Raw genomic sequence first — 16679 nt, 5'->3', positions numbered from 1 at the left:
GACCTTTTATTAAAACTCATTTCGGTTCTTACTTTGTGCTGTAAACTTTCTGGGAAGAAAACAGTCAGTGGCCTGCCTTACAAAGGCACAAGTTGGACTCCTGAAAGGGAGTTACACCAAGGTGGAGCAGGAATGACAATCAGGGTGGAAAACATAGCTGGCTAGTGTAAATGTCTCTGGTGATCTCCTGAAATCAAAGTGGTTTAATCATAGGTTTACAGATTCTCTTGTCATTTCTCATTCAGGATCTCATTTGTTTAATATACTTGTAGGGTTACGTGTTACCTTGCTATATAACTGAGTAACTGCATTTAAGGGAGTGAAATGAAGGGAGAAGAATGTTGTTACCCACTTCTTACACAGGAGACAACAAGTCTTGGTGAAATTAAATGGTTCAGACTAGAATTCAAAAGACAGAAGTCTGGCTTGAGTGGGTCATTTCATCTCCCTGTGTATTCAAGGGAGAAAAATATGTGCCTTTAAAGAGGGATCAACTTCATCCTATGTGCATCAAGGCAACTAGAATGAATAATTATCTTCTAGATGGTGCAGTCTGGTGAGTTGAGTCCTACTCTTCCACAGAGTGGCTGAACCTCGGAGGAAATAAAATCAAGCCATTTACTCCTAGGTATTTCCCTAATTTGAAAATCTGATTTCTAGTAATGTTTCTTTAAAAGATGTTAGAACCACCAATTAACCTGTCCTTTGCTTTATGGAGTGAAGAAGTTTTGGCCTCTTTTTTTATTTGATTTTAATGTACTTGTTAATGAGATTTTTTCACCTAACACTATTAAGTTCCATTGAAAATGTCATTTCAAGTTACATTTCACTTTATTTTTAATTTTCCCAAACCTACCTGATTATATGACTCATCCTTTTATAGATTGTGAAGGTCAGTAAAAAAAGATTATAGTCACATGTACAGAATGGAAAAATACAAAAAATTCCAATAAAATCTAGGATAAGAAAAAGCTAATTGACTTCTGTTGTAGGCCAGATTTCTGTATTATTTCTACTGCTTTGGGACATTTGGTGATGTACAACTACTGCTCAAGCCACTGAAGATTTTTGTAGTGTGAGAGTAATATTAGGGTGCTGTATATAAAGCTGCTAGGATGCCATATACAAAGATTGTTGTGTCTGATACTGGCGAGTTTCAGTCCCTAGCAGAACAAGATGTGGAATTTCATTCATTGTGTTTAACTATCATAATTTTCATTGCAACAGAAAACCAGATGGCTTTGAGGGTTGTTTGATTCTGCTAGCTGTGACTTGAACTTAAAATTCTATATTTATAACAAATTTTCCATTAGGTTGCAGAAGCTATTCTGCAAGAGGCAGCACCTTCATCCAAACAAGAAGAAAGATCACAGAGAGATAATCACAAGAGCCACAGCATCTCTCATGTGGGGCCAAAGACATCTTTGCAAAAACACTTCTTCAGAGATGTGAATAGCAAAGTATGCGTTCCTATTGCCAGTCGTCACTTTTCCACAGTTTCAAATATTTATTTAAGAGAATGTTCTTTGGAATCAAAATTTGTGCAAATGAAAGTGTCTGTATAAGCATGGTCATGTTTTCTTGCGGTGGGCTTGTGCTGTCATTCAGCATAACTTTGCTTGTAGTTTTTCTTCTGATTTTGCAGTAGCAGGAGACAAAACTTTTTTCCTGCTCTAGACCTAACTGAATTGCCTGTTGTTCGCAGCTTTGCTCTGAATTCATTGTACCTGCTACTTCACAGATTGATTTTACAGGGAACCACCATACCTTGCCTCAGCAAACCATAAATCCAGTATTTTGCCACTCGAGGCTTTACTTGCCAATAAGCACTAGTGGCCTTCTGCCTGATAAAGTCAGTGGGAAAAATCACTTAGCTTTTTACAAGTTGTGACAAGTTAACTTGGTACATCAAGTGAGATGCTTGTTTCTGACTGGTGTCTCTATGACTGCTCCTCCACAGCCAGCTTACCACATTTCTTACACATCTCACTGATTAGAAGATACAGATATCTAAATATCTTGTCGTGCTTTTCTTTCTCTTGGCTTTGTATTTCTTACTTCTTATTATGAGCATCTTGATTATTACAAGTGCCTTTTCTTCCTTTTGCTCACATTTAGCTGAAATCTGTGCTTTGTTCAAGTGAACAGTCTCTGTAATTCCCCCAAGCTACTAGAAACTAATCTCCTGATTCCACTGGCTAAAGCAAAACTTAGCTCAGATTAGCCAACACACCACTCTCTCTGCCTGTTTAGGGACTGAAATCGAATGTAAAACATTTCAGATGAGAAAGGAGGTAACTATTCCACTCTAGTGATCATGACAGTGTGTGTCTTGAAAGTCACTAGATGGTGGCTTTAGTGAATCCTGCATGGTGCCAGGTATGGAAAGAGAGAATGATAAGAACAACTCTAAACTGAACATGCTTAAAAGAGCACAATTAGTCATGTGTGAAATAGTAGCTTCAAAGATATTATGTTCCTGCCTTCAAGACTGGCTATATTTCTAAGCAATATATGTTGTTTATAATTCAGAAGGTGGAGGGTTTAGCTGCAGGAAATTATTTGTTCTATAGTGATGTCAGATCTCCCCAGTCCCTTCTACAGCTGGGATCTCTCTAATCCTCTGTGCTGTGGGGGACAGAATTACTAGCCAGACAAGTAATGGGCAATATACCATCTGCAGTTAAAGTTGCCAGCGAAGTCAAAAAGCTATCTTTGGTAGCTTACCCTGGAAATTTTCAAGGTATGAAAGAGTTTGTTTCATCTGAACATCTCAAGCACTCTTGCAAAATGAGTTAAAAACATCTATTCTACATAGAGACTCCCTAAGATCCACTGAGTTCATTTTCCTCTTGTGGCACACAGCCATCTGCAAAAAAAATTGTGGCTTCAGCAACAGTTCTGAGGAGGGGGAAGTTCAGGACAGCAGACTTTTGGACTCACTGTTATCTGAGCTTTCACCATCCAGCCAGCATTGGATCCAATCCAACTGGAATCCAGCACAAGCCTGAGCTAGACTGGTGGGCATAGTGCCCAGATGTCCTGAGTGAACTCTGAAATATTTGACAGAGACACATGTTCTTTATCTGATCTGATGGCAGAAGAAGGCTTTGCAGTGAATAGAGTGGCTGCCAATTATTTGAATCTAGAATTGAAGGCTCAGGTAAACGGAACTTTAAACAGAAGCCCAAAATCTGTTGTCACAGTGATAGATCTGAACACAGTGACTCCCTTGTATTTCCTTTGTATTTGAGCTCTTCTGCTAGCAGGTGGATGCTTTCCCTCAAAGATTCTATGAATCTGGACAATTCTAAATTTTGGGTACAGATAAAACACTCATGCTGTTTCTGTCCGGAATTGATAAACTGTGCATGGGAACACATCAAAGTGAATGGGATAACCTTGAGCAACAGAAGCAGAGATGAATGCCACAGGGACATGTGTATACCTCTATAACCTATTTAAGTTAAAGCTAGCTAGGACTGGTGAGTTTCATCAGCTGTAATCCAGCAGGCAAAACGACACCTGACGTCTGACTTCTTTCTGTTAAAGCTAATAGAATTTGAGGATATGTACAAAAACAATTGGGGATCAAGTCTGAATAATGATCAGTACAGGTGAAACACAGATTTTTGGAAGACATGATTTTATGAAAAAAACCAACAAAAACATATCTGAGAGATGTTCTACATCTCTGAAAAAGACATATTCTGCTTGCCTGTAATACTTCTAATGATGATTTCTGTTTGTACTGTAGCATGACCTAGCTGGTCTGAGGAACCGGCCACTTCAAGCTGTGCTTTAGTGAGACAAGATAAATGTCCATTTTAAGTGCAGATCATCAGTGATTCTTCCAGAATATGGCTTGAAAGATGTACAGATTAGCCAAAATGGTTAATATTTATTAATTATTAATATTTGTTAATACAAATTCTCTCCAAACAAGCTGATTTCTGAATGCATCACGTTATACATTTAGCAGGAATGAGTTGCCAGTTTCCTGCCAGACGTGCAACTATGGATAGATGTTAGTGATTTCTGTAAGAAAAGATACATTCATTTGCACGGGGGGGAGTTCTACTGAAAGGTATAGGGATAACATTTCTTAATGTTTTTTGTTGGAAAAGTTTCAGCCAAGGTCAAATGTGCTTACTTCCAATCTTATTAGATGGGTTTTGCTGTCTAAACTTGCAAGGGATTTTGATGACCTTTGAGCACGTTATTTCTTTGTCTATGAATGTTCTTTCTGACCATTTACTAACTTTGAAGCAGGGAAGTGTGAGTTCTGGGAATATGTAGACAGACTTTTGTAGCATTTGAATTTTAACTGCTTTATCCATGAGTATTTGTTGCTTTTTCTCAGCTTTTTGATCTGTTAGTAGGAACGCAAACTCTACATAACACAAACTGTGATATTTGAAGGTTATAAGGCATCCTTATTTATGGGAATTGACAAATGAGAGATTTCCGGGACAAACTGATTTGTATCAGAATGATGAAGAACTGTAGGTATTAACATCTGGGAGGAAAAAGCTCATCAGAAAGTGTAAAGGATTACTGTTGAGCATGAGGATCAAGGAGACCATCAAATTTTTAAGGTTTCTCTGGTCTAGGTGGGCCCTAAATAACAACACCTCCTCCTGGTCTCCACTGCCTGCCTGATAGCATAGATCTATAGGACTGCAGGAACCTCGAGAGGTCACCTAGTCCCTCCTTTTGCCAAGAGCAGGATCAGTGTCACTGATGGATATTTAATCTGTGCTTTGCTAGCTCCCTTGAGAAAGATCCAAAATGAGCTGGCATCTTCTGCTGCCTACCTGTTGTTGTAGTTACAAAGTTTTACTTCTAAAATCCATCTCTCTTGTTGTCACCGGCTAATCAGCTGATTAATTTTTATTCTGTTTTCAATGGAGATGGGAAACAATTGATCTACCTTGTGCATGCTGGGAGGCCGCTTCTTCCTCCGGCCCTACAACCCCTTTGTATCAAGGGTCTGCATTTACTGGCAATCCACGTGTTTCCGATGAAGAAAAGTAAAAAGATTTATTGAGATAATTTGATGATAATTTGTTTATGAAAGGAATGGAATTGAGTGAATCTTTATCGAGTACCTCATCATGTGTGATTAATCCAAATACTTAGTACTTGAGTCTCTTAAAAAGTATAGAGCTAAATTGCCGTGGTTGCCTGGGTTACAGTGATTGCTATGATTTATGAAAGGATCTCTTAGAATGACATCTATCTGTATGAAAACAGAGACCACACGTAATTCACTAAGCCTGCCTTGATTCCTTTGACATTATTACTTTAAAAATAGGTATGCTAGTGCATAATTTAAAAATGTGTAATCTATGTGATGCATAAAAAATGAAATCAGCAGCTTTTACAATGGCATGTGTAGCAAGCTGGAGTACCTTTACTAACACTGTTCTGCGTGGAGGCTCCCTCAACCGAATTGGTTCTTTAGACACATTGTGAACAAAACTCACCATATTCATGGAAACACCCCTTCTTTCTCTCTGGCTCATCTTGCTCCTTCAATTTGCAGTCCAATACATCCTACTTCAGGAGCTCATTAGTTCATTAAGTTAAAAAGAATGAGCATGTGCCTCTTCTCATCATATTTTTAAGGCCTATCCAGGTCTCTGTCCCTTGGCTACAGCATCACCCATTGCATTGCATCAGTAAATGTTGACTTCCAATCATCCTTTTCAAAGATGACTTTTAGATAGCTCATGAGGCCTCCTGTTCTAAAATAGGCTTTCTAGGCAGCTCTGTGTTAAAACTCTTGCCATAAAGTATTTTCTATTTACAAGTCTTATGTAGGTAGTTCCTTAAAAGCTTGAATTGCAATGTTCTTTAATAAACCACAGCAGAAGAAATGCTGCCACATGTTAGTGTCTGGCTGAAGCTGATGAATATTTGAGCTGCTGTGTCCCTGTTGATACTTCCTGATGGTGGTGAGCTAGCTGGCTCAAAACTAACCAGGCAGAAAAAAGTTCATTTTTTGCCTGATTCTACAGGCTGAGCCAGGTCAATCCACCCCTGTGGTTGCTGTTGCCACGTAAAGGAGGGGCTGGAACATGTGGCTGGGGACAGAGGAAGAGGAGTGGGACTCCAGCAATCTGGGCTGAGATTGGCTTGAGTGCTGTGAAACTGCGTCAATGGCTTTTCAAGTTCTCTTAAATCACTTGGTAGTTTCAGTCTTGAGATCTTTAGCAATAAAATGATGGCTTAGGAGCTCTTTCCTTCCACCAGTCTGCAATTTCTGAGATAATATCTCTTCATCAAAAATAGTTATAAACATCTTTAGTACTATACCACTTGTCTCAAGCTGAAGTCCCAGGCATATTTTGACATTTTGCCTACTCACTTGTTTTTGAAATCATGATTATATTTGGAGAACCCAGGCATATTCACAGAATCTGCCTGCAGAAAACGTCTCCAAATTTAAAATAGAAATAATATTCCTTTAACAATGAATTCTGTTAATTTCTGTACCTTTTAGCATCCTTGTCTGAAAGAGCCAATCAGTTGCCTATGTCCTGTTCAGAACCATTTTATGCTTGGGGGAAAAGGTTTAGCCTTTTAAAATTCTACAACTTGTGGTGTTGCAATAGGATTTCTTTCTTGGCTCCTTCATTGTAAGCACATCCATTAAATTACAATACCATTTATAAATATAAATAAGAGATCATCATCCACAACAACAACAGATCCCCTAAATTTCATTGATCAAATGGAGAAAATTTTACAGCTGTCAAAAAATGGCCATAGCGACTGTTGTCAGAGAAGGAATTGTGCAGCCTTCCCGTGTTTGTGTTTTGCTAGTCCCATGTCCCTTAAGCAATAGTTCATGGACTTGGGCAAAAGAAGCTGATGGCAAATATATTCTTTCCATGGACTGCTTACACTCATCTTCCCAAGCAGCCATTCTCCAGTGTGCAAGATGTTTCAAAATCAGAGTACCTAGTACCATTTCCGTGGGTTTTTTGAATGTTTCTTTGTTTCCGACCATCATGTGCTCACTCCTAGTCATTCACCAGCTCAATGCATTAGAGTTTCTTCTGCTATCAGTTCTGGCAGACACAGACATCATCCCTTGCCATTTCTGGGATGACTTCAGCAATGTGGGCAGTGTCAGTATGCCTTTGTCTCATACTGCCAGGCATTTCTACGTTAGGTTCAGTACCTTCAAAGTTTTGACTAGGCAAGAGTGCAGCCTCAATTTTCCTGTCATACCAATGTAATGTTTTCTTTGCAGTTTCCAACCCCTGGCAGTCACTTTGTAAAACCCATATATCTCATGGTGGTCATGCAGAAATGTTGTATGTTTCCTCTGTGCTCTGATCTAAGGTCTCCAGGAAAAATTGGGGAAGTGCTTTTGAGTAACTGTGATCTTTCCAGTCTAAATATCTGCTATAGTTTGTTTGAAACTGTTCACATCTCATTTCCCTTCCTTCTGTGGCTCACATCTGCCTTAGGGTCCTACAAGGCTTGTGTCAGCCTTGACTGAAGGAAAGGTATGAAGGCAAAAATGTAAAAGGGGTGGATGTCTGGCAAGTGAAAATGAACTGTCATGCAATATATTTTACTGGGGTCAGCTCAGTGGTGGTAGCCCAGAGAGGGATATCTTTCCTGCTCTTGGCAGGGTGGTTGGGACTGAGGGATGAGAGCCTGAGAGCAGCTGTTGGCCTCGCACTATGTGCCTTGGATTACCCTTAACTTGCATCATTGTCCAAATAGGCAGAAATGTGGGAAGCAAAATAAGACCCCAAATAGAGAATTATGTATAAAATGTGTGTGTGTGTCTGTGTGTATGCCAGCATACACAAATAAACATTTTCCTAAAAGTTTTAAACACTTAATGATGCACCTGTTCTAGAAGGATTTTTAATGCTATTTGAAGGTGTTTATATCAACTTAGTACAAATGTATTCAAACCTTTTAGGCAATAGGAAGGTCTGTGCAAAGGGCTGATCCTTTGAGATCAGTGACAAAGGAACATCAAGAAAAGAAACCATCTAACTGCTCCCCTGGCAGAAGCAGAACACCGACTGGCAGGAGGACACCTCACCAAGGAAGACTGACACCTTTTGAACCAGAAAAAGTAAGTCAGTATCAAGGTCTATTTAGACTGCCTTTGTTTTCTTTTTACAATATTGTTCAGAAGCTGGATCGGGGTCCTGATCCCCACATAGCTGCTGCTTGGTCTTCTTGCCCTGGTACTGCAGGTTTTTTGCCAGAAATTATCTTAGAGACTGTTCGTACATTGAGCTATTTGGGCATCTGCAGGCTATGAAATGTGAATGCTCTGAAACCTGCCCCCCTTGCCCTCAGAAAAAATTCAGAGGTGATCACATGCACCAAGCATCGGGGCAGTGCATGGGCCAGCGGTTCCCTGGGGCCAGGGGCTGGGAGCATCAGGGAATCCCCATGGAGTCCGGCAGGGCAGGGCCCGTCCCATAGCCCCAGCCAGGGAGGAAGGCAAGCTGGGCATGGAAGCCAGGGTCAGGCCAGAATCCCAATCTTCAAAGCCCATAGTGATGAGACAGGTCTGGGGTCACAACAGGAAGGCAGCCCATGGGGCAGGGTTGGGATTTGGATCAATGAGGTGCGTGGTCAGGCACGGGCACGGCCGCAATGCAACCCAACATGGACCAAGAGCGAGAGCTGCTGAAATGCAGCTCCCAAGAGAAGGGATGGGGTCGGGGGTGAGGGGGTGGCCCTGCCTGAGGTTTCTTCCAGCTCTTCCACCCACGTCTCTTTCTCCACAACAGTCTGAACCAAGATTAGACACCTGTACCATATGAGCGCACAGACAGCTAAACTCATAGGAAGGGCAAGTGCACTCTGGCCATGCCACTGATAGCTCCCACGTTACAGTAAAGCATGACGGTATGTCAGAGCCTCTCCATTTTGCTTCAGGTTGTACATCAATCCTCTCCTAGTGGGAGAAGAACAGATGATAGGAAATCACCTGGAGCGCTCTCGCATCTGACTGGTGGGTTTAAGAATCCTAACTCATCTTTCTACATGAAAGGTAAGATTTGTGGAAACTTTCTGCCTGCTTAGAGTGGTCTGCAAATGACTTGGAGACACTGGTCCACAGCTCTTGGCTCACAGGCAATATGTGGTCACTAAAACTCTCCTATGATTCTTAGAAGGATTATGAAATTTATATTTTACAAGCAAGGGAGAGCAGATTGTGCTGTTGCCTGCTTACTCACTGAGTTTGTTGTCCTGGAAGCCCAGAAGGTGGGAGAATGGATGTGGTCCGCACCTCACCTTGGTCCAGGACAAAGCACCTTTGGCAGGATGGACAAGCTGTTAGCAAACATTATCAGTATAAGAACCTATGTGTTGCAAGAATCTGAGAGCTAGCATCTTCAAAAAATCTTCTGAGATAGGTATGGAAACATGTGGTTCAGCAAATTTCATATGCTTTCAATGACCCCTTTTACTTTGTTTTTTCTTATAGGCAGGTCTTTGCCCATTTCAGGTAGCTCAGAAGACATGCCTCTCTCACATAACCACAGCAACGACACTTGCAGCTTTGCACACTGCGGTAACAATGAAGAAACAGAGGTATTTCACCATGTATCTCTATAAAATAATTCAGTGAGTCTGTGATCTTAGTTTTCATATACAGCATGCTAACTCCCATTCATCTGGGAACAATACTCTCCTAGCTTTATTTTCTTGCCTCTACTCATGATAAGTACACTCTTCAAAACAATATTGCAATGGCTTACAAATAATATAGTAGATTTCTATACCAAGATATTCCTGCACAACAGTTGGACATTAATAGATTTATGTTGCTAGTTAACATTTTAATTTTGGCTCAGGAAGAAGAGACTCTTAATCTTAAAAAGACAGAAAAATTGCTAAACCCTCAGAATAAAGTGGCTTTTGTGACCACACACATGCGAAGTGGCATAACTGCATATGACAACAAACTATCTACAGGCAGTTCTCCTGCTTTTCTGGATGCTGAAGCAAAGGTTTGAGCAATTTATGATTCTGTCTCTTATATGATCAGCAACTGTCTTCTTTCCATTTGTGAACTGAAGTAAAACACACCAAGAAAAAGAAAATCTTCCATTCCCATTTCCTACGCTATGCAGCAGACACACAGCTTTAGGGATGGATCTGGCAACTTCAAGCACTGTGTTTACAGCTTTTTACTGGAGCGTATCATTGCCCTGCAGGGAGCAGTACTCCCTATTCCTTTGGATCCCACAATTCAAAATACACCACATCTTCAAACTGTAATTGACATTAGTTAATAACTATTCTGGATGCTATGTGCCAGATGTCAATTAACTTAAGGCTCCTTTATGCTGCCAGACAGTGCAAAGAGCACTCATTGTAACGGTAAATTGGACGTGTAACATCCTGAATAGCCCTTAGTTACACAGTTAGCATTACTTACAGCTAAGAACCACGTAATTTGTTTTGGAAGAGTGGATCTAGCTAATATAGGTACCTTTCTTTGCAAATCAGTAACCCAATATTCAGAAAAGGTTTTGTTCTTTGTTCTTGTGTTTATTCTCTCCATTTCCTATCATGTAGTTTCACCAGAATGCACTCTTGTCACCTCATTTTTGGACCTTCTCTATCTTCTGCTTTGCAAACTGAAGCTAACTGGAGTTAATGTGCAACATTTCTAGTTATGACTAAAAGATCAAAATTCATCACAAATGCAAGGCAATACCAGAAATCAGGGTAGCTTTCCTCTGTGTGTGTGAAAGTAAATACAGTTTTTGCACAGTTGATTAAAATTAATGAGAATATTTGAAAAACATTTCTGTTTATATAGCACTGACTGTGATGTTTTCATATTATAGCCTCCAAAATCAATATTATCTAGAAGGTCAATGTTACATCAAGAAAGAAGAAAAAGTGAGGAAGAGGTGCAGGAAAAAATAGAGTATTGTGATGGAAAGGTGAGATAAAATAGGATGCAAAAATACTTGAAGCAATCACCAATAGGTCTGCAGTATAGATGGGAATCACTGCTTCAAATAGCCATAGACAATTATGTCTCCAATTAAGTGTCTGTTCCTTAAAGGACAGCTGAAGTGTAAAGTTCACAGTATGAATGGTAGGAAATATGTATAGTTGATGGGCTGGAAATCAAGTAACCAAATGATTTTCCCACATGGGTTTGCTGTATGACTTTCACCACGTCCTTTTTGTTTCAGCTGCCACATTTGTGGGCTGGGAGGAATGATATGCTTACCATGAGAAATGAAAATGTGCCAGTGGGGTAGTGATGGTGTTTTGTAGTGCAAGATTAAAGACCATTCTTTTCTTTCCTGGGAAGTGAATCTAATGGCAGTGAGCTGTGCCAGCTGGACACCACTTGTGGGAGAAGTCTTTCATTACAGACAGCTGGCTACACCTGGAGTAGCATCAGGGGAATTGGGCTCCATGCAGCCTGTCCAGTTTGCTCAAGCCACTTGTCTAAAATCCCCAGCTATTCCCCAGCTGCATCTAGAGATTGCTTCCAGCTGCCCCTTGTCCTGAAGCCCATAGCTCAGCTTGGCAGCTGGTTTCATCCCTTTCCTGGAAGTCCCTGTCTTCCAGGAGGGGATGAGGAAGCAGTTTCTGCTGGCTTCCCACTGTGTCCCTGCGCTCCTTGCCACAAAACTGGATAATTCGCTCCTGAGTGGCCATGTCACCTTCCCTGCACAGCACCTCAGGAATGACCTTGAAAGGCTGATTCTGTAGATGAGCCTATGCATCGGAAATTTGGTGCATTGCTCTTGGGAAAGGTTGTCAGCAAGGTGACCAAGTGAGCTGGTGCTAGTTTCACTGCTGACAGATAAGCACTCTTTCCAAAGCTGGTGCTGCTCATCTAGGCCAGGTCTGAACTCAGTCCCAGATGTCTCTTCAATTGCACTGCTCCAAGCAGGCTTACCCTGTTAAAACATTCCCTTGATACTGAGTTGTCAATTCTGGATAAGGTTTTTGGCTAGGTAAAATTAAGACAGAAATTCAGTTGCTGTGTCTGTTCAGTTCTGGGCTTCTTTTCTCACCCCGCCAGTACAGGTGTTGATTAATGAAACCAGGAGCAGTCATAGAAATGGTTTTTGCAATATAACAGTTGTTCAGGGAATACTGGTTTGAGATGCCAATTCTGTTATAGCTAATGCTGAGATGGGCTCTGTGAAAGCTTCTACCAACCACAATTCCCTCTTGTAGAAGTAGCAAATACAATATCTGTTGTTTTGATCCTCAAAAGAAAAATAATTGTGAAAAAAGTTCACTCTGACATTTTTACCACTGGATTTTATTCAGAAAATTGAGTGGTGGGCTGGACTTCCTTGTGCAACTAGAGAGAGACATTGATGCCTTTAGAAAGAGATATTAACTCTCATTTAAACTATGTGGACATCTTGTAGCAATGCCTTTTGTAATAAGTAGGTGTAAGAATATCTTTCCATTACTAACTAGTAATGTTTAAATACAACCATTTCTAAAAACTAAAATCTTGGCCTCAGTAATAATAACAATGCCTGTTTGGGGAAATACTGCATTTCTCTTCCCCCAAGAATATTTATTCCTTTTTTTTTTGTTGTTGTTGGGAGGTGTTCTCTTTTTGTGGAGAGTCTGATAAAATTGGAACCATATGGCAGTCCTATAGTGCATCTTCTGGTCATAGTCTTCTTCGGACTTCACCAAATTAATTATATTATGGGATTTGATATATGCTGAACAGAACCAGCTGCCATAGTAATTCCAGAAAAGTTGCTTAAACAGAGGCTATGCTAGGTGCGAAGTCATCTTTGACCAGTATATTTTTTGTAGAAGAGCACACTGATGACATTATTGCCCCCTCTTGTTAAGAAGTCTTGAGCAATTTTGCAGACCTCTGCATGCAGCCACATTTAATTCTGTAGTACTGACTGTCCATACAGGATTATGTTACTTGGAATAAAATGGTTGTTAACATATGTCAGCAGTCTGTGTTAATACATTGAGTTCAATCATTTTGGTTTGCACAATCCAGAAGCAGGGTCTCTTGAATGACCTGTGGAAGGTATACCAGCATGTATGAAATGAGTACAGACAGTAACTCACTGAAGTTGGTCAAGAAAAAACCTGAATGGCTTCCCTGTTGCCACAGGGCTGTGTGCCTTACCTCACTGAACAGAAAAACAAGGTGGTGTAGGAACTTGGGCCGAGTGCTAGAATTAAGTGCATTTTGTGAAAATTACTTTTGGCCTCTTTTACAGACAGATGAGGCAAAAATAATGTACCTGTGCTGCAGAGATAGCTTTTGAAATATAAAGGCATAGCATGACTTACTTCAGGCTCCAGTTTAATTGGAAGGCAGTGCAATATTACTCATTTCCTTTGACTTCATTTACATTAGATGCTTTATGTGTTTGAAGGTAGAAGAGGTGCTTACTGACGGACGTCGAATCATCACTTTCCGCAATGGTACTAAAAAAGAGATCAGTGCTGATAAAAGGATGACAACAATTAGCTTTTTCAATGGAGATGTAAAGAAGATCATGCCAGATCAGAGAGTGGTATGTAACACTTTTTTTTCTTTAAGGAAAATAAAATGATTAAACGATTTTCCAACAAGGTCCTATCATTTATCTTGATCTATCGGTTCTGGCAGAAATTGATGAGGAAGGGTGTTGGTATAACAACCCTGAGCAGTGAAACTGCTTCACGTACAAGGACAAAAGTGGAAAGAGCTGAAGGTAACAGTCAAAGAAGGAACAAATGCATAGTTGGCCAAGCAGATGAAAGGAGACTGAAAGAAGGCAAAGGGCAGGGGCAGCCGTCTGAAGCAAGGACTGGTTTTTATACATTTGTAGGGTAGGTAGCACAGGGGATTCTTCCCTCTTGTCATTATGTAAATATAAATAGTTAATAATAATGTGAGCTAGAGTGGAAATAAATGAGGCCTTGGCAGCAGTGGGACTATTTTAAATTAATAGTGCATGGATGGGAGCCAAAGCAAAAAGGTGGGAAGATGACTTTCATGTGTGCACTGTTCTCTTGTATGCTACAGAGATGAAAGTAGCATCATCTAGACACAGCCATGGGGAGGGGGGGGGGTGTGAATGAGAGGAAGGAACAGTAATGCAAACATAGCTACTTTTATGGATGGCAGATACAGAAAATGACCTTGAAATGACTTCTTTGAGATGGCTTATTTTTAAGCACGTTGTTATGGTTGAATCTGCTTATGCAAATATTGTGAACATGCTGCAAACACTTCACTTTCCTTCCAGATTTATTATTATGCAGATGCACAGACAACCCACACTGCTTATCCAGATGGCCTGGAGGTGCTGCAGTTCCCTAATAATCAGATAGGTATGCAAGAGCTCATAAATGTGAACTGTATGTGCAGGAAGGTTTCTATTATGAAAGTGTTGTCTGATTCTGACTCCAGCAGATTGGGTATTTTCTTCTCATTTCGCATTGTCTTTGTATTTCACTTCGAATACATTCCATCGCTTTACTGCTCAGTTTCCTCCTACAAAGCAAAGATAATAATGGGATGAAAATGCCTCTCTTCTAATTTTGATTATCTGATTATTTGATTCTTTAATTTCTTTAGCAGTATGCTGGATATCATTTCCATCCTCACTACAATGTCCGAAAAAATCTGATCTAGCTCTGTGTAAAGCAACATGAGAGAAATTTTAGACAGACTTGTTACATCTTCTTTTCCACAGAAAAACATTACCCTGATGGCACAAAAGAAATTGTGTTCCCAGATCACACAGTGAAATGCCTCTATAGTGATGGATTCAAGGAAACTTTTTTCCCAGATGGTACAGTAGTAAAAGTAGAAAAGTAAGTCTCCTGTGAATGACAGGAACCAGGCATTGCACACAGGTACAATGATACTGACATTTAAAACTGTGGTTGGATTCTGCATGGCTGGGAAATTTTCAGATGAAAGGAGAAAGGATTTGTAAGATAACGAGGGTTTTGCTACAATGAGGCACTGCTGATTGTTCACTGCCACCTTGGATGATAGGTGACTGTTTATCGCTGCAAAGTGACTGTGAAATATTCCTCATTTATTTCCATGGAACTTTACACTGGCCAGGGTTGCTAGGAGATGACCAGTTGTCTGTGTTAACAATGTGGGTACTGAAGGACTCAGGATGAGGACTCCTGAGCTCTATTCCTAGCTTTTTGGCTTCCTTTCTGATCTTGGGCAAGGCATTTCATGTATTATCTCTCTATTTCTCCACGTAAAATGAGGAAAAGCAACAATAGGGCTTTCTTACACATGCCTTTTCTGCGCTTAGGGAGGATCCTGTTGTAAAATAGATTTTCTGCTTGCAAAATACTTTGAGAACCCTGCATGAAAAAGTCATGTAAAGTGCAGATCTCACCATCCATTAGGTATTATACTATAGAATCATAGAACCGTTCAGGTTGGAAAAGACCTTTAAGATCATCAAGTCCAACTGTTAACCTAGCACTACCAAGTCCACCACTAAACCATGTCCCTAAGTGCCACCTCTACACGTCTTTTAAATACCTCCAGGGATGGTGACTCCACCACTTCCCTGGGCAGCCTGTTCCAATGCCTGACAACCCCTTCAGTGAAGAAATTTTTCCTAATATCCAATCTAAACCTCCCCTGGTGCAACTTGAGGCCACTTCCCCTTGTCCTATCACTTGTTACTTGGGAGAAGATACCAGCACCCACCTCGCTACAACCCCCCTTCAGGTAGTTGCAGAGAGCGATGAGGTCTCCCCTCAGCCTCCTTTTCTCCAGGCTGAACAACCCCAGTTCCCTCAGCCACTCCTCATAAGACTTGTGCTCCAGACCCCTCACCAACTTGGTTGCCCTTCTTTGGACACGCTCCAGCACCTCAATGTCTTTCCTGTAGTGAGAGACCCAAAACTGAACACGGTACTCGAGGTGCAGCCTCACCAGTGCCGAGTACAGGGGGACGATCACTGACCTAGTCCTGCTGGCCACACTGTGTACTGAAGTACCTTTGTATTGAAATCTTATTGTGAGATAACATCTCTAATGCCATCCCATGTAAATTTTGAGGTGAATGATAACCTATGTGAGAAAGTTTCCACTTGACATTATTTGCCACTTTCATCGTGTCACATTAGACAGCTCAGTGAGATAGGTTAATAACAGACAGTGCCTTCTCATCGCTTCATTCATTGCTGTTTCTTTCAGGAATGGAGATAAAACAGTGGTATTCAGTAACGGCCAAAAGGAGATTCACACTGTGCAGTTCAAGAGGCGGGAGTACCCGGATGGCACCGTAAAAACCGTGTACTGCAATGGCAGACAGGAAACCAAATACTCCACTGGACGAGTTCGAATCAAAGATGAGGGTAATATCATCCTAGATAAGAAGTGATTCCTCCCCTCAAAGGGCTGCACTGTGCGTAAGTAGCTCAACCCATTTTCTTGGAAGGTCAGAACTGTTAGGAAGATTTAAGCCTTGTGAAAATGAATGGATGGATCTGTAGTGCTGACCTTCACTTTGGCTCAGTGACTGGTGCTTAGTTTGGAATAACCTTACCCATATGAAATGTCTCTTGAGTGAGACTTGAAGGAGATGCAGTCATGCCTTCTTTGTGTATGTAACATTAAAATAAATGCCCATTGTATTTCTCATCAAAGTGTTCATTTCATGATACTGATCACACTT

At 40.7% G+C, this 16679-nt stretch overlaps 1 protein-coding gene across 1 annotated transcript in view; it reads left to right on the top strand.

The window, feature by feature from the left end:
* Nucleotides 1-16385, top strand: part of LOC115349779 (centromere protein J) — a 38688-nt gene extending 22303 nt beyond the window's left edge. The window contains exons 10-18 of the mRNA XM_030034451.2: nucleotides 1314-1460; nucleotides 7952-8110; nucleotides 8929-9043; nucleotides 9503-9588; nucleotides 10854-10952; nucleotides 13407-13547; nucleotides 14265-14436; nucleotides 14715-14835; nucleotides 16199-16385. Coding sequence (XP_029890311.1) covers nucleotides 1314-1460; nucleotides 7952-8110; nucleotides 8929-9043; nucleotides 9503-9588; nucleotides 10854-10952; nucleotides 13407-13547; nucleotides 14265-14436; nucleotides 14715-14835; nucleotides 16199-16385 — 1227 coding nt within the window. The remainder of the gene's footprint in view (nucleotides 1-1313; nucleotides 1461-7951; nucleotides 8111-8928; nucleotides 9044-9502; nucleotides 9589-10853; nucleotides 10953-13406; nucleotides 13548-14264; nucleotides 14437-14714; nucleotides 14836-16198) is intronic.
* The last annotated feature ends 294 nt before the right edge of the window (nucleotides 16386-16679 follow it).

This window comes from Aquila chrysaetos, chromosome 13 (genome assembly GCF_900496995.4).
Source record: "Aquila chrysaetos chrysaetos chromosome 13, bAquChr1.4, whole genome shotgun sequence".
Lineage (NCBI taxonomy): Eukaryota > Metazoa > Chordata > Aves > Accipitriformes > Accipitridae > Aquila > Aquila chrysaetos.
The sequence above is the reverse complement of the archived record's forward strand: the minus strand, read 5'-3'. Positions and strand labels throughout refer to the sequence as shown.